The following is a 23049-nucleotide window of genomic DNA, read 5'->3' on the forward strand; positions in this document are numbered from 1 at the left end:
ATCACCTTGAAAGAATATCCCAAGTTTGATTGATGAAACTAGAGTGTGATCTGAAGAAGATTTTGAACTAACTTTATTTTAATCCGGTCATTCTCATCCGTGTCTCAACATTCAGGCTAGGCACTGGGCATTCAATCGTCATCCAGATTCAGGCTAGAACTCGAATCTCAGCACAATTCAGGCTAAGTAGTGCCCCCTCCTCCCACTCCACTGAGCAAAGGTTATTTAGTTATTCATTAAAGTAGGTACACCCCATCGGTCCTTTTGGCTCACGTTTGAAGCATTCCTCCTGTCTAAGGTGCCTTCCTTCAAAGGAAGGGCTGTTTTTAAGTTGGAGGAAGACTCCATAGGCTAAGAGGAAGGCCATTGGGGGTGGGGGGGAGAGGCTGGACCTACCCCACATTCAAAAACCCCTGTGATTACAGATTAGCCTCCTTGGGGAGGTGTGCGTGGCCCCCTCACTTTTGATGTGTAGGAGGCAGCTGAAAACGGTTCTATTTAGGACTTCATTTGGTTAAAGTTGCCCTGAATTGTGATTTTTAATTTTGGCTTTCTATATTGTACTAACCCTGTTTTATTTATGCCCCAAACTTCCTTGAGCTCCATAAGGAGGAAAGGCGATTAGTAAATGTCTTAAACAGTAAATGAGTATTTAAAAGTCTGTAGCCCCTAAAAGCCTTGCCTAGACTCCCTGGCGCAGGGATGGTGACTTGTGACCTAAGCAAGGGGTGAGGGGGATCCATCACATTTTTGTAAGGTTTGTCTGCCTGGTCGCCTGCAGGAAGCTCTCGCCTCGCCCTAGGCAACTAGGCAAAAGGCTGTCCTTTCAGTTGCTTGGCGTGCTGCCACCACATCCCTGCCGCACCTAGCTCATCTATCTCTCGCCGCAGGAGGAGGTCGGCCGCTGGTCTGTGCAACAAGACAACAATAAACGGCTCCTCCAGCGCCCCGGGGCCGAGCGCCTCTTCCCCAGCCCCGAGAGGGGCAATAAGTACGCCGTGCTGGTTGAAGGCCACCTCAATAACTCCGGCAACGGACAGACGAGCGAGCTGACTCTCACCTGGGACCGTACGGGAGTGCTCGGCGGCAGTGTGAGTATCTTTGCCTCTCTGTCTTGGCAGCTGGGACTTGGCCAGTTTTGAGCAACTCCTGACACAGATCCTGAAGTCTTGGTCCCCTGCCAGACACTGGTTTGTATGGAGAGTAGGCTTCTCTGTCTATGTGCCCATCCAGTGAATACTGGGACTATCCACAGAAGATAGTTTATTTGGGGCGCATTATTTATATTGTAAGCCACCCTGAGCTCTGTAAGAAAGAAAGGCTGCCGATGAAATTGCAGGGGCCTCAGCAGACCAGGTACTCGGGAGCAGCAGCAGCAGCCGCAGAAGGCCCTTGCTTTCACCTCCTGCAGGTGAGCTCCCAAAGGCACCTGGTGGGCTACTGCAAATAGCAGAGGGCTGGAGTAGATGGACTCTGGTCTGATCCAGCAGGCTCTTTCTTACGTTCAGGCCTTGGTGCCTCTTCCCATTCGGGTGGGCCAGGCAGGGAGACAGCGCCAGGGCCGGCTGGCCCCGCAGGACAAGGCTCAGCCGGTGCACCCAGGGCCGGGGGGTGGCGGCGTGGCTGGTGCTGCGGTTGGCCCCTTGGCTGGGCCTGGCTTGGAGCCCCTGGCTGGGGCGCAGCAGGGAAGGGGGAGCACTCAACAGGGAGAGGGCCTTCCCATTTGGGCGTGCCAGGTAGGGAGACAGCGCCCTCTGCAGCACCAGCCACGTCACTCCCAGCCCTGGGCGCGCCGGCTGAGCCTTGTCCTGCGGGGCCAGCCACAAAGGAGCAGCCTGACGGGGCCGGGCTGAGGGGCGGCCCATGGCAGGCTCCTGCCGGCTAAGGTAAGTGGGACATGGGAGGGGGTGCAGGGGGGGCTCCCAGAGCAGGTGTTGCCCTGGATGCCATTTCCTCCCCCCCCCCCACCATGCCTCTGTGCTTGTCCAAAATGCTAAACAGGTACAGCTCAGTATAGTTCCGAGGTGCATGCCCTTGAGGTTTGTGTGCTTTCTATCCTACCTTATATGCCTACTGGGGGGGGTGGGGGGGGTGCTGAAAAAGGTGAAGTAGCTTTAAAATCTCCCCGTCCTTTTTCCCTCCCTCCTTTCCTGCCTGGCTCTGTGCTGTGTTTCCAATGCTGGGGGGGGGGCATGGGGGTGCTAAATCTAACACCCTAAAACGTTTTCACAGCAGTAATAAAACATTTTGAAAAGCATTTTGAAAACGTTGTCCAAAATTTATTTCCACTGCATGGCATGCACCATTGCTGTGTTCAGATTTATGAGTTGGGCAGAGGCGTACCTAGGCAAACTGGAGCCCTGGGCAAAACCTGGGTTTGATGGCCTCCCATGGGCGGCCACCCTCCCCCACCGTGATCAAACAATGATTTTTTCCACCAGGTCGTTTCAAAGTCACCAGTCGTCATTTCAAAGTCACCATCACCCAACTCACAAATCTGGATTTAAAAGAGAATCTGGGGAAATGTAGGGGGTGCCTGTTGTCAGGGGTGCAATTATTAAGATAGCAGCACCAAAATTTCAGAGTCTCTTCGTGAGACCCTACTGATGATACCACCCAGGTTTGGTGAAGTTTGGTTCAGGGGGTCCAAAGTTATGGACCCTCAAAGGTGTAGCCCCCATCTCCTATAAGCTCCCATTGGAAACAATGGGGGATGAGGCACTACCTTTGGAAGTCCATAACTTTGGACTCTCTAAACCAAACCTCACCAAACCTGGGTCATATCATCAGGAGAGTCTCCCAAAAATCCCCTGAAATTTTGGTGCTGCTAGCCTAAAATCTGCACCCCCTGCAGGCCAACAAACGGAAAAAAACACTAAAAATACAAAATCCCACACAAACGAACCTGCAATTTTGTCGCCCACCACAAGGTGGCGCCCTGGGCAGCTGCCCACTTTGCCCAATGGGAGGAACGCCTCTGGAGTTGGGGCATGGAGAATGCGGCTAGAACACGGCCATACAGCCCGGAAACCACACAGCACCCCAATTTTACAATTGTGATTTGACTAGTGAAAGAAGACTCTGGGGTGCATTGCAGTTCTTTGCTTCCTAACTATGGGGTGTTCCCCTTTCTCCCTCCCTCCCTCTCTTTCCGCGTAGGAGATTTCCTACTTCTTCCTGGAGCCCTTCCGCTCAGAGATGTGTGACACTTACGGCTCGTGCCTGGCTTGTCTAGCTGACCAGGGGTGTGGCTGGTGCCCGCTCAGCGCCACCTGCCACCGGCGCCTGGCCCAGAACGATGCCGCCGAGGCCTGCGGCGCTGACACCGTGCGCCTCATCCTGGTGCCAAGCAACTGCATCCTGTGCGAAGATTATCGCGACTGCCACGCCTGTAGCAAGGTGAGGGTTGCGTTGTTCTCTGCTGGGGGTTTTAAGAGGTAACGCTCATTTTTGAGGCTATAAAACCTCCAGATATGGTTTTATTTCACTATCCTTCATCAAGCCAATAAGGTTGTCGATTATAACCTGATAGAAAGTAATGTTTCACCATGAAGACTCTTCTTAATCTCAGACCTAATCAGAGGTGGGATCCAGCAGGTTCTCTCACCAGTTCCCGAGAGTGGGTTACTAATTATTTGTGTGTGCCGAGAGGGGGTTACCAATTGGGTCCGCTTTCCCATCTCCACGCCCTCGTCTTCCCGAGAGGCATACTGCCTTTGAACGTGAAGGTTCCATATAGCAATTGTGACTAATAATTTAACTCCCTGAACTGGGTTAATCCCTTTCAGGTACCGCAATTCATTGATTCTCAGCCTTTCATACCTTTTATCTCACCAGTCTCTACCAAAGAACCTGTGTGTTTCACCATTGCTGTGTTCAGATTTGTGAGCTGGGGCATTTTCTATAATGTGATGATGATTTAGAAATGACCTGGTGCAAAAAAATTTGGGGTGGGGGGGTCGTGGTGGGGTGGCTGCCCATGGGGGGGCATCCAACTCAGGTTTTGCCCAGGGCTCAGGTTTGCCTAGGTACGCCTCTGCCCCCTTTGCTGAGGGTGGGCTGGCGAGGGAACCTGTTACTAAAATTTTTGGATCCCACCACTGGTCCTAATGCTGTTCTCTATGGCAGCAGGTTCTATCGAGAGCCTGATACTTTCTATCAGGTGGTAACCAAATACCTTATCGGCTTGATAAAGGAGAACGAAACAAAACCATATCCGGAGGTTTTATAGCCTCCAAATTCAGAGGCAAGCCCTGCTTCCTTTGAGGGTGCTGGCACTCACACTCCTCCTAGCCTCCAAGTTGAGCTTTACCTGTTGAATTTATGGAAACAATCCCTGGACTGATTCATTTGAAGAAACAAAACTTGAGAATTTGTCTGAATATTGTTTAAAGTTTCCTCTTGGATGACTCATATATTGAGTATATGTATGTGAAGGTGTAGTTTTTGTAGCTGTATCCTGTATATACCCACCTTGTTAATATGGGGTTTTTAAGAGTCAAAGCTTGCATTGCAGGCAGAGAAAAGCATGTCTAGTGCAGCGCTTTGAGGAGTTTGGCCAGGCTGGCAGGGGCTGGTGGGAATTGTAGTCCATGAACATCCGGAGCACCATAGGTTGGCCACCCCTGAGCTAGTCAAACCAGCCTAACCTACCTTACAGGGTTGTGAAGATACAGTGAAAGAGAGTAGAACAATGTAAGGTGTTTTGGGTATTAACTGGGGAGAAAGGCAGGGTAGGAAGTAAATCAATAAAGGCTAAAATCAATAAGGAAGTAAATCAATAAGGAAGTAAATCAATAAAGGCTAAAAGATAGGTTTCTTTATTTTATTTATTGTTATATTTATAAATCGCCCTCCCCCGAAGGGCTCAGGGCGGTGTACAGGCAAATAGATAGAGCACAGTAAAATCAATAATATCAAATTTAGATAAACATTAAATGATGGCTCTATATTATTAAAACCAACCCCATTAAAATGCAGCGTTCTCGCATCAAATATATCAATGGCGTCCATCTACTAAATCCCCTTAGAGGAAGAAGGAGGGGAAAGGGCGGCATGGTCCATAGATGACGTAGAAAGGGGGGGGGGCATCAGCGGCCGGCCTCCCCGAAGGCCCGGCAGAACAGCTCTGTCTTGCAGGCCCTGCGGAAATCATTAAGATCCCGCAGGGCCCGCGTAGCTGGAGGTAGAGCGTTCCACCAGGCAGGGGCCAGAGCTGTAAAGGCTCTGGCCCGGGTGGAGGCCAGCCGCATCATTGAGGGGCCAGGTTGTCGGGTCAGAGACTGGATCTCTTTTGTGCCTCATCACAAGGATGTAGCACCAGCCGTGATGTACCCTTTGCGAGTTGTTTTAACAGTGTAGAGCCAATTCAGAAACCAAGGCCTGACGTATGATTAAGTCCTTCCAGAATTGGACCACTTCAGGTTGGGGACTGGATGTCCTAGGGCTTTCACTCTCTCTCTTTTTTAATATTAATTTTTATTAACATTTTGAAGATATGAAGAACACATTATATACAGTACATACCAAATATTGTAACATTTTGCTTCAACAATACACACATAATGAACTCACAAAGTAAATTCAAACAGAGCATTCAAGCTAAACTTCCTGTGTCCTCTTAGTAATATTATACATCTACCTTTCTTATCCTCTGTCTTAATTTACAGGATGATTTACAGGGCTTTCACTCTTCAAAAGCTGGGTGCTCATGGAAAGTTAAGGTGTGAGGGTAGGCTCACATAAAACCTTGACTTGCTAGCTTTCCAGATACAGGAAGTTCTTCAAAGGGTTGAGCCTTTTAACGTGCTGTCCCCTTTCTGCTGCCTGAAGGGTTTCGGCCCAAATTGGAACCGTGCCATGTGCTATTTCCAAGAGTGAGTTCCTAGCATGGGGCAGCTCTCTGATGCAGGAGCTGAAAGTTTTTCCTTAAGCAAAGCAAAGCAAAGCATTTTATTGTCATTGTGCACACACAACGAAATTTACAGCAGCATTCCTCGATGCACACAATTTCAGACTGATACCCCATCCTCACTTTCCCCTTCCTCCACCCATCCCTACACAGCCCCAAACACATCAACACGAAGCCGCGGAGTTCAGCATCGCCACAGCTGTAGAGTAGAAGCTGTCTCTAAGCCTCTTTGTCCTAGTTTTTTGATAGACCCTGCTTATCTCATCTGCGGTGGGATGGTAACAGTTCAAAAAGAGTAGTGTGCTCGGGATAGAGGCGGGTCTCTCCCGGAGATATTTTAAAGAGCTTTCTTTGAAACGTCGGGAATTATAGAGTTCTTCCAAGGAGGGGAGAGGGCAGCCGATAATCCTCTGTGCAGTAGTGATCACCCTTTGGAGCACTTTCCTATCTGCCCCTGTGCAACTGGAGAACCATACACAGATGCAGTAGGTTAAGACACTCTCTATAGCACAGCGGTAAAAGGACACCAGGAGTTTTCCATTCAGTTGTTGTTTCCTTAAAAGTCTCAGGTATCTTTAAATCTTAGTCCTGTCTACTTCACGGTGTGTTTTCCTCCCCACCCAAAGAGAGAAACGTCCTCCTTCTCTGAGAACGACCGTTTGCTATGCAAAATGAGAGTTTGCCTCACGGGCACATGTCCCAAAAAAGGACACTGCTAGTAGCAGATACCGACCCTAGAAAGTTACACATTGCTAGTAGCAGATACTAATGCTAGAGAGTTGAGTGAGAAAACGGTTTGATTTGCTACAGGAGCATTGACCCCCACCCCAGACCAAACTCTCTTCTCACTCAATTCTGTAGGATCAGTATCTGCTACTAGTGACATACTTTGGGAGGGAGGGGGAGGGGGGACATGTCACTGGTGGCTGAAGTGCTCTCCTCAATCGTTTGCCTTGTCCTCTGCCCCAGGATCCGTTCTGTGAATGGCAAGTAAACAGCAGCAAGAAGGGGGACTTCCTCTGCAGTCGCCGAGGCCGGCTGGCCAGCGCAATTCGCTCTCCGCAGGAGTGCCCCAAACTGTGCAATCAGTGAGTGCCCTGGAAGAGGAGGAGTGGTATTGGGTGGCTATTGGCGTTGGCGAGCAGGCTGCAAGGGGAATGGCATGGAGTCAGATTTTGCTCTGTAGCGTAAAAGCCACAAAACTAATTGGATGCAGGCCGCGGTTGATGCACGCACAGGATCAGGAGGCAGCCAGTGGCTCTAGGCTTCCCAGTTGCCTGGGCCGAGTGGGGAAAAGACAATAATACTGGGAAAAGTTGAAGGCACCAGGAAAAGAGGAAGATCCAATATGAGATGGACTTTAATTGTGGAAAGTCTCCACTATTCCACCTCAATCTGGACCAAAATAAACTTCCACTTCTATTGTCTGTGTATCTCTGCTTGCTGACTTGGGGCTCTTGGGTGGGTTGGGAACTTCTCTACAGCTGCCATATAGCCATATTGATGATGATGATGATGATGATGATGATGATGATGATGATGATGATGATGATGATGATGATGATGATGGTAGATTTCACAGCTGCCAGATCTTTAGCTGGTTGTTGGCCTTCATTACAATTCGAGCCTCACCCAGAGGCCTAGGAAGTTGTAGCGGCGTAGTATTACATTAGAAATGATAAGTGAAGTATTACGATGCGTAGTGATAGTCGATGGATCTCAGCAGGAGACTGCCTTCTGAATTTGACAGATGTTAATTTTTGCATCCAATTTGAAGATGTTTTAAGTGCTGCCCTAGTGTTTTCGGGATGGCGCCCAGCGTGCCGATTACCACTGGGACGACCTCAGCTGGTTTGTGCCATAGACGCTGAAGCTTGATTTTCAAATCGTGGTATTTAGTGACCTTCTCATGTTCTTTTTCAATGACCCTGCTGTCACCGGGGACTGCTATGTTGATGATGGTCACTTTCTTCAAATTATTATTATTATTATTATTATTATTATTATTATTATTATTATTATTATTATTATTATTATTATTATTATTATTATTATTATTATTATTATTGTAGATTTCACAGCTGCCAGATCTTTAGCTGGTTGTTGGCCTTCATTACAATTCGAGCCTCACCCATTGGCCTAGGAAGTTGCAATGTATCGGCGTAGTAGTCGTGAGGATCCCAGCAGGGCTGCCTTTTGAATTTGACAGATGTTAATTTTGTCAATTCGAAGATGTTTCTAGTGCTGCCCTAGTGTTTTCGGGATGGCACCCAGCGTGCCAATTACCACTGGGATCATCTCAGCTGGTTTGTGCCATCGACGCTGATATTATTATACGGTTAATTAATATACGGTATACGGTTAATTAATATACGGTTAATTAATATACGGTATACGGTTAATTAATATACAGTATACGGTTAAGTAATTAGTTAATTAATTAGTTCGTTAGTTAATTAATTAATTAACCGTATGCCGCCCTCCCTCGGATGAATGAGCAGGGAGCCACTTCTTGGTTTCTCTTTGGCGATACAGGGGGACAAGGTTCCCCTTTCCCTGGCCCTTGGCTCATCCCACCCTGACCCCGGTCATCTTGGACTGCAGTCCACATTCTTTGATACCTGTGATGTCATAACTCCAGCTGCTCCCCATTCCTGCCATGTGACCATGTTTGCAGCTCAGTGGGTCTGGGAAAGGTCGAAGGCCTGGGGCGTCAGGAGCTGGTTTCACAGCGTTTCTCTTTCCCTCCCCACCTTCCAGACGTACCACCTGCTCTGAATGCCTCTCCAACTCCAGCCAGTGTGCCTGGTGCCAGTCCACACGCAACTGCTTCTTCTTCGCTGCCTACCTGGCCAAGTACCCCTATGGGGACTGCCGCGGCTGGTACGACAGGTATGTCGGGGGCCAGGAACGAACCGCGGCTTGCGGAGGACGGCAACAGCCACCGTCTCCCGTCTCAGGATCTCTGGCTGCTGTTTGGTGGGAAGTGGGAGGCGTGGTTTGCACATGCTCAGAGGAACTCTGCTCCAGCACAGGTGCAGGCTCACAGGAGAACGCTCCCAGATGAGGCACGATAGGGACGTCACGAGCTCATTTCAGGCGCTGCCCTCCCGAGGTCTCACATGAGTGAAATCAAGCAGGGGAACAGATAGCATGAGGAAAGGCCGGAAGAAAACATGGAACCGTGGGCATAGCGAGGAGAACCATGGCGGGGGGCCTAGAACCCCAGGCGCCATTTCCCACAGTCACGTGGGGGCGCTTTGCAGGGTTGCACCCCTCACAACTGTGGCCCGCCCCCAAACTCCACACAGCTATGTTCCTGCACAGAACTTTTACTTTTACATATGACAGTAACAGAATATTATAAGCCAGTGATGGTGAACCTTTTCGAGACCGAGTGCCCAAACTGCAAACCAAAGCCCACTTATTTACCGCAAAGTGCCAACATGGCAATTTAACCTGAATACTGAGGTTTTAGTTTAGAAAGAACGGTTGGCTCCGAGGCATGCGTTACTCGGGAGTAAGCTTGGTGGTAGTCGGTGGCTTTGCTTTGAAGCAACCGTGCAACTCTTCCAACGGGTGAATCACAACCCTAGGAGGGTTGACTCAGAAGCAAGCCCCATTGCCAGAAACCGAGCTTACTCCCAGGTAAAGGATCACGCTTTAGTTCTTCCTATGAAAATCAGTGGGGTTAACAGCACTTAACAGGGTTACCTACACTGCTTCCCCAAAACTAGGGCTTAGGTTTAATGCTAATAATCGAGCCCAGCGGCCCAGGCCAGCCTAGATGTGTGTGTGTGTGGGGGGGGCACTCTGTTTGCTCGTGCCCACAGAGAGGTTCGCCACCACTGTTATAAGGGCAGAAATGGAAAACTCCAGCTGTACCTACAACTGAAGAATGGTGGGTGAAGGTACTGGAGCTGACCGAGGTGGGGGAAGAGTTAACTGGGGTGCTTATCACTTACTTAAAAGTAAGAGAGAACTTGATCCAAGATCCAAGGAGCAGCAGTGGCGTGATATAGAGGTTAAGAGGCACCGTGTATCTAATTAATCTGGGAGGAACGGGGTTTGGTTTGGCTCTGCATACTGAGCTGTGGAGGCTTATCTGGGGAATTCAGATTAGCCCGTGCATTCCCACACACGCCAGCTGGGTGACCTTGGGCTAGTCACAGCTTCTCAGAGCTCTCTCAGCCCCACCTACCTCACAGGGTGTTTGTTGTGAGGGGGGAAGGGCAAGGAGATTGTAAGCCCCTTGGAGTCTCCTGCAGGAGAGAAAAGGGGGATATAAATCCAAACTCCTCCTCCTCCTCCTCCTCCTCCTCCTCCTCCTCCTCCTCCTCTTCTTCTTCTTCTTCTTCTTCTTCTTCTTCTTCTTCTTCTTCTATAATGCTGCTGTTTCTGTATATGATCTTTGTCTGGGTTGTTAGATGGTACAAATATTTAGCAATCTGCCCCAGTTTTGGGGCAACGCCAAAGTAAAGTGGGAAACATGATGTCACAGCACAACTTAGAAGATGTTGTTGTTCCTGGTCAAGAAGGCACATTTTCCCTCATAATCTTTTGGGGGTAAACATCAAAAGAGCCTCCAAAGAGAGGCGAAGCCAAGATAACTTTATAATTATCTATCCCTACCACTCAGCTTCCGGGAGTTCAGGTCAGTGGTGGAGCTATAAGGGGACAGGGGGGTGGCGCCGGAGGGGGCGGAAAATCACCCCCACCCCCTGGCTCTCCCTTGCCTCCCAGACCTTGCTCCTGGGAAGTGTAGTTCCCACCAAGCTGCAGGGGAGAGGAATTAAGGGGCAGGAGAGAGGAATTAAGGGGCAGGAGAGAGGAATTAAGGGGCAGGAGAGAGGAATTAAGGGGCAGGAGAGAGGAATTAAGGGGCAAGAGAGAGGAATTAAGGGGCAGGAGAGAGGAATTAAGGGGCAGGAGATTGGAATTAAGGTGCAGGAGGGGAATTAAAGGGGCCAGGAGAGAGGTGGTAAAGGGGCAGGAGAGAGGAATTAAGGGGCAGGAGAGAGGAATTAAGGGGCTAGAGGAGAGAGGTGGGGAGTGCAGGAGAGAGGAATTTAGGGGCAGGAGAGGGGTGGGGGGGGCAGGAGAGATTAAGGGGCAGGAGAGAGAGGAATTAAGGGGGGGCAGGAGAGGTGATTTAAGGGGCAGGAGAGAGGAATTAAGGGGCAGGAGGAGAGGAATTAAAAGGGAGCTAAAGAGGTGCAGAAGGGAATTAAGGGGCAGGAGAGAGGAATTAAGGGGCAGGAGAGAGGAATTAAGGGGCAGGAGAGAGGAATTAAGGGGCAGGAGAGAGGAATTAAGGGGCAGGAGAGAGGAATTAAGGGGCAGGAGAGAGGAATTAAGGGGCAGGAGAGAGGAATTAAGGGGCAGGAGAGAGGAATTAAGGGGCAGGAGAGAGGAATTAAGGGGCAGGAGAGAGGAATTAAGGGGCAGGAGAGAGGAATTAAGGGGCAGGAGAGAGGAATTAAGGGGCAGGAGAGAGGAGTGTCTGTACAGGAGAGAGGAGTGTCTCTCTCTCCCCCCCCCCCCCACCCCCTGATAGTGTCTGTCCAAACTGTCTGTCCTCGGTTGAATCCCTTGAGCATATTCTGTTTATTTGTCCAAAATATTCTCTGCTTGGAGGTGGCTGCTCTCTCTCATCCAAGACGAACGGCCCTTTAAGCCAAACTATTTTGCAACTCTTGAATAGTGACAATCCTCTTGCTTTGGAGAAGATTGCCCAGTTTCTGTTACAAGTTCTGGATCTCTGAGTGATATTTTTTTGTGTTTGATCAATTTATGCCTAATAAAGGTTTTGTTTGTTTGTATTGATAATGATGCTAAAGATTCGATTTCATTTTGACGCTCAGTGGCCAAGTGCTGAAATGGTAGGGTTTAAGGGTTAATATTCGGTGTAGAAGAAACTGGAAATCTGTATGAAATAAGTATTTTGTAATTTGGTGAATTTCTGGTTTTGTGTATGTTTTGAATTTTGATTTTGAAGTGCAGTAATTAAAAAAATTAATAATGAAGGGCTGGGAGCTTAGATTGTTACACAAGGACCTTGCTTTGCGTGAGTAAGGCACCAGGACTGCCACGTGGGCCTTTCTCTCAGACACAAAAACAGCTGTCTTTCTTTTGACACCAACTAGAAGCATTTTCTTTTGGACCTTTGGATGCTGCCAACATCCATTGGGATAGGGAGGGTCTTTTTCAGCCACCCCTTTCTACTTTCTTCCTTGACATATTGAGAGGGCAAGAGAGTCATGCAGTGGAATGTCCCATGAGGCACTGGGCTTCTGGCCCCTCCATTCTAAGAAGGCCGAGAACGGAAGAGGCAAAACTGGAGACTTGATGTGTTGATTGAAAACGTCAGAACTATGTGTGATATTCTGTGCAGCGGACTTTTCTCTCTCCCTCTCGCCTCAGCGTCCATTCCGTGCCCCAGTGCCTTGACTGCACCCGCTTTAATACCTGCCGGGAATGTCTCCAGAACTTCGAATGCGGTTGGTGTGGAAACTCGGACAACCCAACTATAGGCAGGTGAGGCCAGCCTTGGAAGTAACGGCAGGGCTGGAGCGAGGGGGAATTGAGCCCCTGCCATGCCCCCTCCACACCCCCTCCACGCCCCTGCCCCGTCGCGCACCTGACTCGTCGCACATCCCCTTGGTGCTACGCCACTGATTAACAGCATTCCTTGCCTGCTCCAACTACAATTTGGCCAGAGTTTCTGAGAAATTTGGCTGACTTTTGCGGGGCAGAGGCAACAATGGTGCTATTCCAAGTGTCGGGAATATTTGTCCATGATTGTGCATGCGCAAAACTATGATCCTGTAGTTTCATTTTTTAAAACTAATAGTTTCTGAATCAAGTTACTTGTGTTCATGGCTGTGTATCCCTTGGGGAAAGAAAAATGTCAGGCTTTTGAGTTAGCTGTGCTGAAAGAGTTGCCAACTTCTTTGCTAAAACAGGTCCTTTGGTTATTTTTTAAATATGTATGACAGAAAAATTCAGCAAGTGTAGCTTTTCTCACAAGTGGAGCCTCACTTACTGAATTTCTCCCTTTATTAAAAAAAATTAGAGCTGCTAATAATATTTTTTTAATTTTCTCCTACATAAAACACACAAACATAAATGAGAACACAACCCTTTACATATCATATATTGTCCAGCTATCTCATCTTTACATGTCATATACATGTCCAACTACCTCATCTTTGATTAGAAGTTAACTCTAGATTCATGCATATAATTAAAACATTTGTTCCAACAGTTATTTCTTAAATGTATTCTTGTGTTTATAATCTGCTGTTTTCTTTAGATTTCAAACTCTGCCACTACTTCTTTATTTGAACACATTTTCGAAAGATATTCCATAAAAGATGTCTGGTTTTCTTTAAAAAAGTCCGAACTGTATAGAATAGAATAGAATAGAATAACTTTAATGTCATTGTGCGCACACATTGTGCCTTGTGTCCACACAACGAAAATACAAAACAGCAAAAATACAAAAATACAAAACATCCCCCGATGAACATCTCTGCAATCTGCACTAGGCATTGGGGGGCTGCAATCCGCACACCCCCAACTTACAGCCATTCCTACACAACCATCTCTACGCAGCCACCACCACGTCAACACATCGCCATGGAGTTAATCATAGCCACAGCTCTAGGATAAAAGCTGTCTCTAAGTCTAGTTGTCCTGGTCTTCATGATAATAGCTTTTTCACATTCCAGCCCAATTCATAGTAGAACTTGACGACTATAAAAACTGCTTGCTCCACGTAGCATGCCCCAGGAAAAACAAACACCCACACAACATGAAAAACATCCACACCCAGCCGCAGCATGCCCCAGGAAAAACAAACATCCACACCCATCCACACCCAGCCGCAGCAACTTCTTGCGCAGCCTCAGGAACAATGTAACAGTCGTCTCTTAGCGAAGTCATCAGCTTTGCGATTTCTGAACATTCTATGACTTTCAGAATCCCTTGAGCGCCAGAATTTCTCTGTTTAGTATAAGATCAGTGGGGTGTAGCTGTGTAGTTCTGGAGTCTGGGAGCTGGGAGACCTGTGTTCAAATCCCCACTCTGCTGTTGAAGCTTTCTGGCTGACCTTGAACCCGTCACACACTGTCCGCTTAACTGAGCTCAAAATGTTTATTGTGTGAATAAAATGGAGGAGAGGAAATCCAAGTCAGCTGCTTTGGGTCCCCACTGGGGAGAAAGGTGAGGTATAAATGAAGCATGCCAATAGATAAGTGTTATAGGCCCCAAAGCCTTCCCTAGAGTAGCTGGCAACCAAGACTGTCTTGTGAGGAGAATCAGCCCCTTGTCTCCCTCCGTAGGTGCCTCCCAGGGGATTTCTCAGGCCTGAAATCGTTCCTGAACTGCTCGATGGCTCTCTGGGACTCTCACGGCCTGCCTCCCGACTATCTCGCCCAGTGGTCGTACGGGCAGTGCCCAGATGTGGACGAATGCCGTTTGGGCCTGGCCAACTGCCATCCTTACGCCAGCTGCAAGAACACACCAGAGTCCTTTGAGTGTCACTGCAACAGAGGTTACGCTGGCGACGGCGTGGCCTACTGCAACCAGACGTGAGTAGGGGAACAGTGAGTTTACTCCTGCTCAGAGGTGGGATCCAGCAGGTTCTCACAGGTTCCCGAGAGTAGGTTACTAATTATTGGTGTGTGCCGAGAGGGGGTTACTAATTGGTGATTTTGCCACATGATTTTTGCCTTCGTTATGCCCCTCCTCTCAGCAGTAGCGCGCAGAACTTGAAGCAGTCTAGCAGGAGGTGCACCGGCGTGCGTGGCAGCCTGCGCCTGCGTGCATTTGTTTCCCGCCCAAGGACCGGCGCAGTGGCTGTGTCCTTGCCACAGCCCCGCCCAGGAATGCCCGGCCACGCCCCCATCGTGCCACGCCCAGCCCCATTGGTGCTACACCACTGTTTGAATCCCACCCCCATGGGAACCTGTTACTAAAATGTTTGGATCCCACCACTGCTCCTTCTAGTGTGAGGCACAAACATTTCACGGTTGACGAAAATCATCTTCCCACAATAGCCAGCTGTCCCACCTGAGGAGACTTACATTCTTGGGTAACTAAAACCCTATCAGGACAGTTTCAGAGTGTAGCCTTGTTGGTCTGCAGTAGAAGAGCAGGGTACTTAGAACTTGTTTTGAGACCTGTAGCAATAGTTTGACGTGATTGAGTAGAGAGCTGGGCGGGTGAACCCCTGAATCAATCCCTCCCCTACTTAGGTTGCTAAACAAACGTCACATATGTGTGTGCAAAGTACCCTCAAATTGCACTGACCTATGACAACCCCAGCAAGGCGAGTGAGAAGCAGAAGGGATTTGCCATCCTTGGTGACCTCCCTTCCAAATTCTAACCCTGCTCAGCTTCTGGTATCTTTGATCTGAGATTGCAAATGTCTTAACAGTCCAGGTGCTCGGGAGCAACAGCCGTAGAAGGCCATTGCTTTCACATCCTGCACGTGAGCTCCCAAAGGCACCTGGTGGGCCACTGCGAGTAGCAGATAGCTGGACTAGATGGACTCTGGTCTGATCCAGCTGGCTTGTTCTTATGTTCTTATGTTCTTAAGATCAGGTTATACCAGGGGCCTGCAACCTGCGGCTCTCCCGATGTTCATGGACTACAATTCCCATCAGCCCCTGGCTGTGCCGCTTTCCCTCCCATCATGTTCATGCAAGTGTGAATCTTCTTTTTTTTAAAAAAAAATATATTTTAATTGGAGATTTAAAAGGAGTGTTATACAGAGTTCTAGCAAACAACTTAGAATGCCATGCACACAATATTATCTATATTGGTCCAAAGGTCTTAAGGCTCTGTTGTTTGGGGAAAGGAAGCTAAGGAAAGGGGAAGAAAGGGATAAGAGTGAGAGAATTTACATAAAATCAAAACATCTCGCAAAGGCCTAAATAAAGATGAGAGATAGGGAAGATTAGGAGGGAATAAGAGAGAGAAGAAAAAGAGAGTTTAATACAAATTAATATTAATAACTAAAATCCAAGAAAAGTAAAAAAAAAGTTAAGCTAAGCTTAACTGTTAAAAACATAAAGTACACGCATTGTGTTTTAACCAGATGATTTATTCCAATTTGGCTTCCTGGTCTTTGCGAGATTTACATTTTTTCTAGTGTTCACCATATTAAGTCTATGGACTTAACTGTCCGTATACTATTGTGTCACCTTTTGAATCAGGATGACAATTGGTGTAATACCCAGTAAGTTTGCATAAGGGTTGCTACAGAACTTAGTTCCAGCAACTGTTTAACATATGGTTCTGACAATACAATTTAAATTGCTTATAAAGTTCTGACATAGTGTCTAATGGTCCACATCTTGTATAATCCAACACCTGTAGTTATATTGTAGTGAATCTTGTGTGAATCTTCTATTGGGATTCTCCCATATTGGTATCTTCCTCCAGAAACTAGTTTACAGTATCTTGTTCACCTCTCATTCTTACCAAGAACAAAAGAGGAAGCCGTTCACCTAGGAGGAACGATGCCTAAGTGGATCTCTTAGCTGGCTAGAGCAGCTGTTTCTCAGAAGATTCACCTCTCTGGCCTGCCTGCTGGAGGTGGGGGGGAAAGGATCAGAGAGGTTCCAATATCCCGAGCCGCCTCTGCGGGGCTGGCCATGCGGGGAGGGCGTTCCATGGCACAAATCCGGCCAGCGCCAATGACGGTAGGCAAACCATTTCGTAAACAAAAATCTGCACATTTCAGTGAGATCAGGCAACTCGTTGATCAGCCGCCAGCCTGTTCAGCTCAACTTAAATCAGCTAATTCAACTGTCGCTGGACAGCTTTGGGGTTCTTTTCTTTAGTGGCCCCTGTACCCCGTGGCACAGTGTGGTCAGCTGTAGAACTGCAGTCAAAGCTCTTCTCACACCCTAAGTTTGATCCTGACAGAAGTCGGGTTCGTCAGGTAGCACCCCTGGCATCATCCGGGGCTCTGGTTCCTGCAATGATAATGGGCTTCCTGCCACCTTTGTACTTTGTAACCTGTAGTATGTAGATTGTGCCCAAGCGCCAGTTGAGCTGAGAACCTGTCGGCTGGAGAATGAACGATTGTCATCTTCTTGCTTTGTGATGCTTTACTTTGATCTTAAGAACATAAGAACAAGCCAGCTGGATCAGACCAGAGTCCATCTAGTCCAGCCCTCTGCTACTCGCAGTGGCCCACCAGGTACCTTTGGGAGCTCACATGCAGGAGGTGAAAGCAATGGCCTTCTGCGGCTGTTGCTCCCGAGCACTTGGACTGTTAAGGCATTTGCAATCTCAGATCAAAGAGGATCAAGATTGGTAGCCATAGATCGACTTCTCCTCCATAAATCTGTCCAAGCCCCTTTTCAAGCTATCCAGGTTAGTGGCCATCACCACCTCCTGTGGCAGCATATTCCAAACACCAATCACACGTTGCGTGAAGAAGTGTTTCCTTTTATTAGTCCTAATTCTTCCCCCCAGCATTTTCAATGAATGACCCCTGATTCTAGTATTGTGAGAAAGAGAGAAAAAATTCCCTCTGTCAACATTTTCTATCCCATACATCATTTTATAGACTTCCTGGGGATGGAAGGGAGGGGGGCACCGTTGGGGCATTAAAAGGGTGCTAGAAGACCCAGTCTTTAGAATTGGCTTCTTCTAGGCCATGCTGCTGTCTGCCAGTAAAGATTTCTGATCATAATCACTGAGTCCGACATTGGCCCAGATCCAGGGCTTGACAGGTTTCAGATCGCTGACTCAAGGTTGACTCAGCGCCCCTTCCTGTCAAGGCCTGCAAAATGAACACCCAGCTTGCTGGGGGTAAGTGTAGATCAGGGGTCTTCAAACTATGACCCTCCAGATGTTCATAGACTACAATTCCCATGAGCCCTCCCACTTGGCCATGCTGGCAGGGGCTGATGGGAATTGTAGTCCATGAACATTTGGAGGGCCATAGTTTGAAGACCCCTGGTGTAGATGTCTGGGGAAGGCAATGGCAAACCACCTTGCAAACATAGTCTGCCTAGTAAATGTTGTGATGTGATGTTGCCCCCTGGGCCAGTAATGACCGGGGCTCGCACAGGGAAACATCCAGGAAGTAGGTGGGGTGCAGGTGGGCCTTTCGGAGGGTTCATCTTGAGCAGGACAGTCTCTTGCTTACTGTTGTGTCTTTCCTCCACTCCCTGCCAGCTGCTACGATGAATGTGCCCACGGGGAATGCAGCGGCACCCCCAACTTCACCTGCCTGTGCGACCTGGGCTGGACCTCCGAGCTGGGCATGGGGCCCCCCAACGGCAGCTCTGTCGGGGTGCAGTGCAGCGTGGACTGCGGGTGCCACTTCCACAGCAGCTGTGCAGCCCAGGGACCCGGTGTTTGCGACGAGTGCCAGAGTGAGTCGCCGTTCCCCATCCCTGCATCCTGCCCTGCCGGGCCGCCTCTCCTCTTCCTTCCCCCTCCCATGCCTGCATACCATTCTATTTTTATTTACGTTACCCTCCTAGGGAGGAGCCCGGCCGTTCCCTCCTTTTGGGGAGGCTTTTTAATAAATTGGGTTATGGGACGCCCGTTATTATTGTACTGACCGCTGTTTTAATGGTTTTAACGGATTTTAGTAAATGTAATAATTGTTTAGTTTGTTATAAACTGTATATATGTTGATGTGGTTGTGCGCCGCCCAGAGCCCCTTGGGGATAGGGCGGTCTACAAATCTAAACAATAAATAAATATTAAATAAATACTTTGCACTTTTTATATCCTCCTGTTCCTCCTCTGCTCGTAGACTGGACGCACGGCGAAAGCTGCCACCTTTGCCGTCCAGGCAGCTATGGGAACGCGACGCACCAGGGCGGCTGTCGGGAGTGTGCTTGCAATGGGCATGGCCTGGAGGAAATGGGATTCTGCCACGGAACCACGGGGGCCTGTTACTGTGCCCCTCCCACGGAGGGTCTTCACTGTGAGCGCTGCGCCCCTGGCTACTACGGGGATCCCAGGTGAGAGAGATGGACAGCCCCCTCCAGCCTGATGGAGCCTTGGATTCTTCTATGGTTGGCCAACAAATCCTGCTCGCCAACAAACGTGGCAATTCCATTTGTGCAGGGGAACCCAGCCTACTATATTGCAGCGCTTACCAACCCTATATATAGGAGAGCCTACATGCTGGCTAGATTTAATATTATGCCATCCCTGCTCCATAGAGGAAGACTCAAGGGTCTACCAAACGATAAGAGGAAACCCAGCCTACTATATTGCAGCGCTTACCAACCCTATATATAAGAGAGCCTACATGCTGGCTAGATTTAATATTATGCCATCCCCGCTCCATAGAGGAAGACTCAAGGGTCTACCAAACGATAAGAGGCTTTGCCCCTGCAGCCCAGAGCAGCTGGATTCCATTGCGCACATTCTCCTCCACTGCCCACTTTACCAGAAACCAAGATCCAGCTTATTATTACAAATCATTGACTCTATGAAAACCCTGACAGAGCTTGATAAAGTAAATATGCTCTTCAACTGTAATGACCTTGACTGTTGTCTCGCAGTGGCAAAGTTTCTGGCTGAGGTTTGCGAACTGAACTTATGATCCAGTGTGAAGTTTTATCTAGTAATTTTAACTGTATTTATATTGTATGTTCTGCATGCCAACAAAGGCTTATTGAATTGATTCTTCTATGGCAGTGATGGCGAACCTATGGCATGGGTGCCAGAGGTGGCACTCAGAGACCTCTCTGTGGGCACACGCAAACAGAGTTCATCATGTAGGGGGGATCGCCTCCCTCCCACACACCTAGGCTGGCCTGGGCCGCTGGGACTGATTATTAGCATTAAACCTAAGGCCTAGTTTTAGGGAAGCAGTATAGGTAACCCTGTTAAGTGCTGTTAACCCCCACTGATTTTCATTCAAAGAACTAAAGCGCGATCCTTTACCTGGGAGTAAGCTCGGTCGCTGGCAATGGGGCTTGCTTCTGAGTAAACCCTCCTAGGGTCGTGGTTCAGCCGTTCGAAGAGTTGCACGGTTGCTTCAAAGCAAAGCCAACAACTACCGCCAAGCTTATTCCCGAGTAACGCACGCCTCGGATCCAACCATTTTTTCTAAACTGAAGCCTCAGTATTCAGGTTAAATTGCCGTGTTGGCACTTTGCGATAAATAAGTGGGTTTTGGGTTGCAGTTCGGGCACTCGGTCTCGAAAAGGTTCGCCATCACTGTTCTATGGCATGGCTTAGTGGCGGAGTGTGACTGTTGGAGTCAGGCAATTTCTTTCTTGCCCCTTTCTTGCAAACCACTGACTGCTTCTCACCACACACAGTTTGTTCCCTGTGTTGTGAGGGGGGAAGAGAAAGGAGATCATAAGCCCCTTTGAGTTTCCTACATATATAGGGGGAGGGGTAAAAATCCAAACTCCTTCTCCTCCTCCTCTTCTTCTTCTATCTAGAGCAGGCTTTTGCCTGCAATCATGTCTGGCAGCAGCAAAATATTTTGGGGGTGCCTTCCCCAAATCCGACAAATTCCTCAGTATTCCCCAGGCCTTATCTGTTGGGGAAAAAAGTATCCACAGCTCTTTAGAAACTGCAGTGTGTTTTACGCGGTCCCTCATTGTGTAATATCGCCTCTGTGATGCACTGTTCTTGAGCAGTGAGCAGCAGTGGCGTAGGAGGTTAAGAGCTCATGTATCTAATCTGGAGGAACCGGGTTTGATTCCCAGCTCTGCCGCCTGAGCTGTGGCCCCCCCCCCCCCCACCCCCCCCCCCCCCCACCCCCCCCCCCCCCCACCCCCCCCCCCCCCCACCCCCCCCCCCCCCCACCCCCCCCCCCCCCCACCCCCCCCCCCCCCCACCCCCCCCCCCCCCCACCCCCCCCCCCCCCCACCCCCCCCCCCCCCCACCCCCCCCCCCCCCCACCCCCCCCCCCCCCCACCCCCCCCCCCCCCCACCCCCCCCCCCCCCCACCCCCCCCCCCCCCCACCCCCCCCCCCCCCCACCCCCCCCCCCCCCCACCCCCCCCCCCCCCCACCCCCCCCCCCCCCCACCCCCCCCCCCCCCCACCCCCCCCCCCCCCCACCCCCCCCCCCCCCCACCCCCCCCCCCCCCCACCCCCCCCCCCCCCCACCCCCCCCCCCCCCCACCCCCCCCCCCCCCCACCCCCCCCCCCCCCCACCCCCCCCCCCCCCCACCCCCCCCCCCCCCCACCCCCCCCCCCCCCCACCCCCCCCCCCCCCCACCCCCCCCCCCCCCCACCCCCCCCCCCCCCCACCCCCCCCCCCCCCCACCCCCCCCCCCCCCCACCCCCCCCCCCCCCCACCCCCCCCCCCCCCCACCCCCCCCCCCCCCCACCCCCCCCCCCCCCCACCCCCCCCCCCCCCCACCCCCCCCCCCCCCCACCCCCCCCCCCCCCCACCCCCCCCCCCCCCCACCCCCCCCCCCCCCCACCCCCCCCCCCCCCCACCCCCCCCCCCCCCCACCCCCCCCCCCCCCCACCCCCCCCCCCCCCCACCCCCCCCCCCCCCCACCCCCCCCCCCCCCCACCCCCCCCCCCCCCCACCCCCCCCCCCCCCCACCCCCCCCCCCCCCCACCCCCCCCCCCCCCCACCCCCCCCCCCCCCCACCCCCCCCCCCCCCCACCCCCCCCCCCCCCCACCCCCCCCCCCCCCCACCCCCCCCCCCCCCCACCCCCCCCCCCCCCCACCCCCCCCCCCCCCCACCCCCCCCCCCCCCCACCCCCCCCCCCCCCCACCCCCCCCCCCCCCCACCCCCCCCCCCCCCCACCCCCCCCCCCCCCCACCCCCCCCCCCCCCCACCCCCCCCCCCCCCCACCCCCCCCCCCCCCCACCCCCCCCCCCCCCCACCCCCCCCCCCCCCCACCCCCCCCCCCCCCCACCCCCCCCCCCCCCCACCCCCCCCCCCCCCCACCCCCCCCCCCCCCCACCCCCCCCCCCCCCCACCCCCCCCCCCCCCCACCCCCCCCCCCCCCCACCCCCCCCCCCCCCCACCCCCCCCCCCCCCCACCCCCCCCCCCCCCCACCCCCCCCCCCCCCCACCCCCCCCCCCCCCCACCCCCCCCCCCCCCCACCCCCCCCCCCCCCCACCCCCCCCCCCCCCCACCCCCCCCCCCCCCCACCCCCCCCCCCCCCCACCCCCCCCCCCCCCCACCCCCCCCCCCCCCCACCCCCCCCCCCCCCCACCCCCCCCCCCCCCCACCCCCCCCCCCCCCCACCCCCCCCCCCCCCCACCCCCCCCCCCCCCCACCCCCCCCCCCCCCCACCCCCCCCCCCCCCCACCCCCCCCCCCCCCCACCCCCCCCCCCCCCCACCCCCCCCCCCCCCCACCCCCCCCCCCCCCCACCCCCCCCCCCCCCCACCCCCCCCCCCCCCCACCCCCCCCCCCCCCCACCCCCCCCCCCCCCCACCCCCCCCCCCCCCCACCCCCCCCCCCCCCCACCCCCCCCCCCCCCCACCCCCCCCCCCCCCCACCCCCCCCCCCCCCCACCCCCCCCCCCCCCCACCCCCCCCCCCCCCCACCCCCCCCCCCCCCCACCCCCCCCCCCCCCCACCCCCCCCCCCCCCCACCCCCCCCCCCCCCCACCCCCCCCCCCCCCCACCCCCCCCCCCCCCCACCCCCCCCCCCCCCCACCCCCCCCCCCCCCCACCCCCCCCCCCCCCCACCCCCCCCCCCCCCCACCCCCCCCCCCCCCCACCCCCCCCCCCCCCCACCCCCCCCCCCCCCCACCCCCCCCCCCCCCCACCCCCCCCCCCCCCCACCCCCCCCCCCCCCCACCCCCCCCCCCCCCCACCCCCCCCCCCCCCCACCCCCCCCCCCCCCCACCCCCCCCCCCCCCCACCCCCCCCCCCCCCCACCCCCCCCCCCCCCCACCCCCCCCCCCCCCCACCCCCCCCCCCCCCCACCCCCCCCCCCCCCCACCCCCCCCCCCCCCCACCCCCCCCCCCCCCCACCCCCCCCCCCCCCCACCCCCCCCCCCCCCCACCCCCCCCCCCCCCCACCCCCCCCCCCCCCCACCCCCCCCCCCCCCCACCCCCCCCCCCCCCCACCCCCCCCCCCCCCCACCCCCCCCCCCCCCCACCCCCCCCCCCCCCCACCCCCCCCCCCCCCCACCCCCCCCCCCCCCCACCCCCCCC

General features: G+C 53.3%; 1 protein-coding gene across 1 annotated transcript in view; it reads left to right on the forward strand.

The window, feature by feature from the left end:
• The window catches only part of MEGF8 (multiple EGF like domains 8), a 92637-nt gene that overhangs the window by 32696 nt on the left and 36892 nt on the right, over positions 1–23049 (forward strand). The window contains exons 16-23 of the mRNA XM_048501706.1: positions 891–1091; positions 3160–3399; positions 6881–6999; positions 8672–8803; positions 12335–12448; positions 14257–14505; positions 18113–18312; positions 18702–18912. Coding sequence (XP_048357663.1) covers positions 891–1091; positions 3160–3399; positions 6881–6999; positions 8672–8803; positions 12335–12448; positions 14257–14505; positions 18113–18312; positions 18702–18912 — 1466 coding nt within the window. The remainder of the gene's footprint in view (positions 1–890; positions 1092–3159; positions 3400–6880; positions 7000–8671; positions 8804–12334; positions 12449–14256; positions 14506–18112; positions 18313–18701; positions 18913–23049) is intronic.

This window comes from Sphaerodactylus townsendi, linkage group LG06, assembly GCF_021028975.2.
Source record: "Sphaerodactylus townsendi isolate TG3544 linkage group LG06, MPM_Stown_v2.3, whole genome shotgun sequence".
Classification (NCBI taxonomy): Eukaryota; Metazoa; Chordata; class Lepidosauria; order Squamata; family Sphaerodactylidae; genus Sphaerodactylus; species Sphaerodactylus townsendi.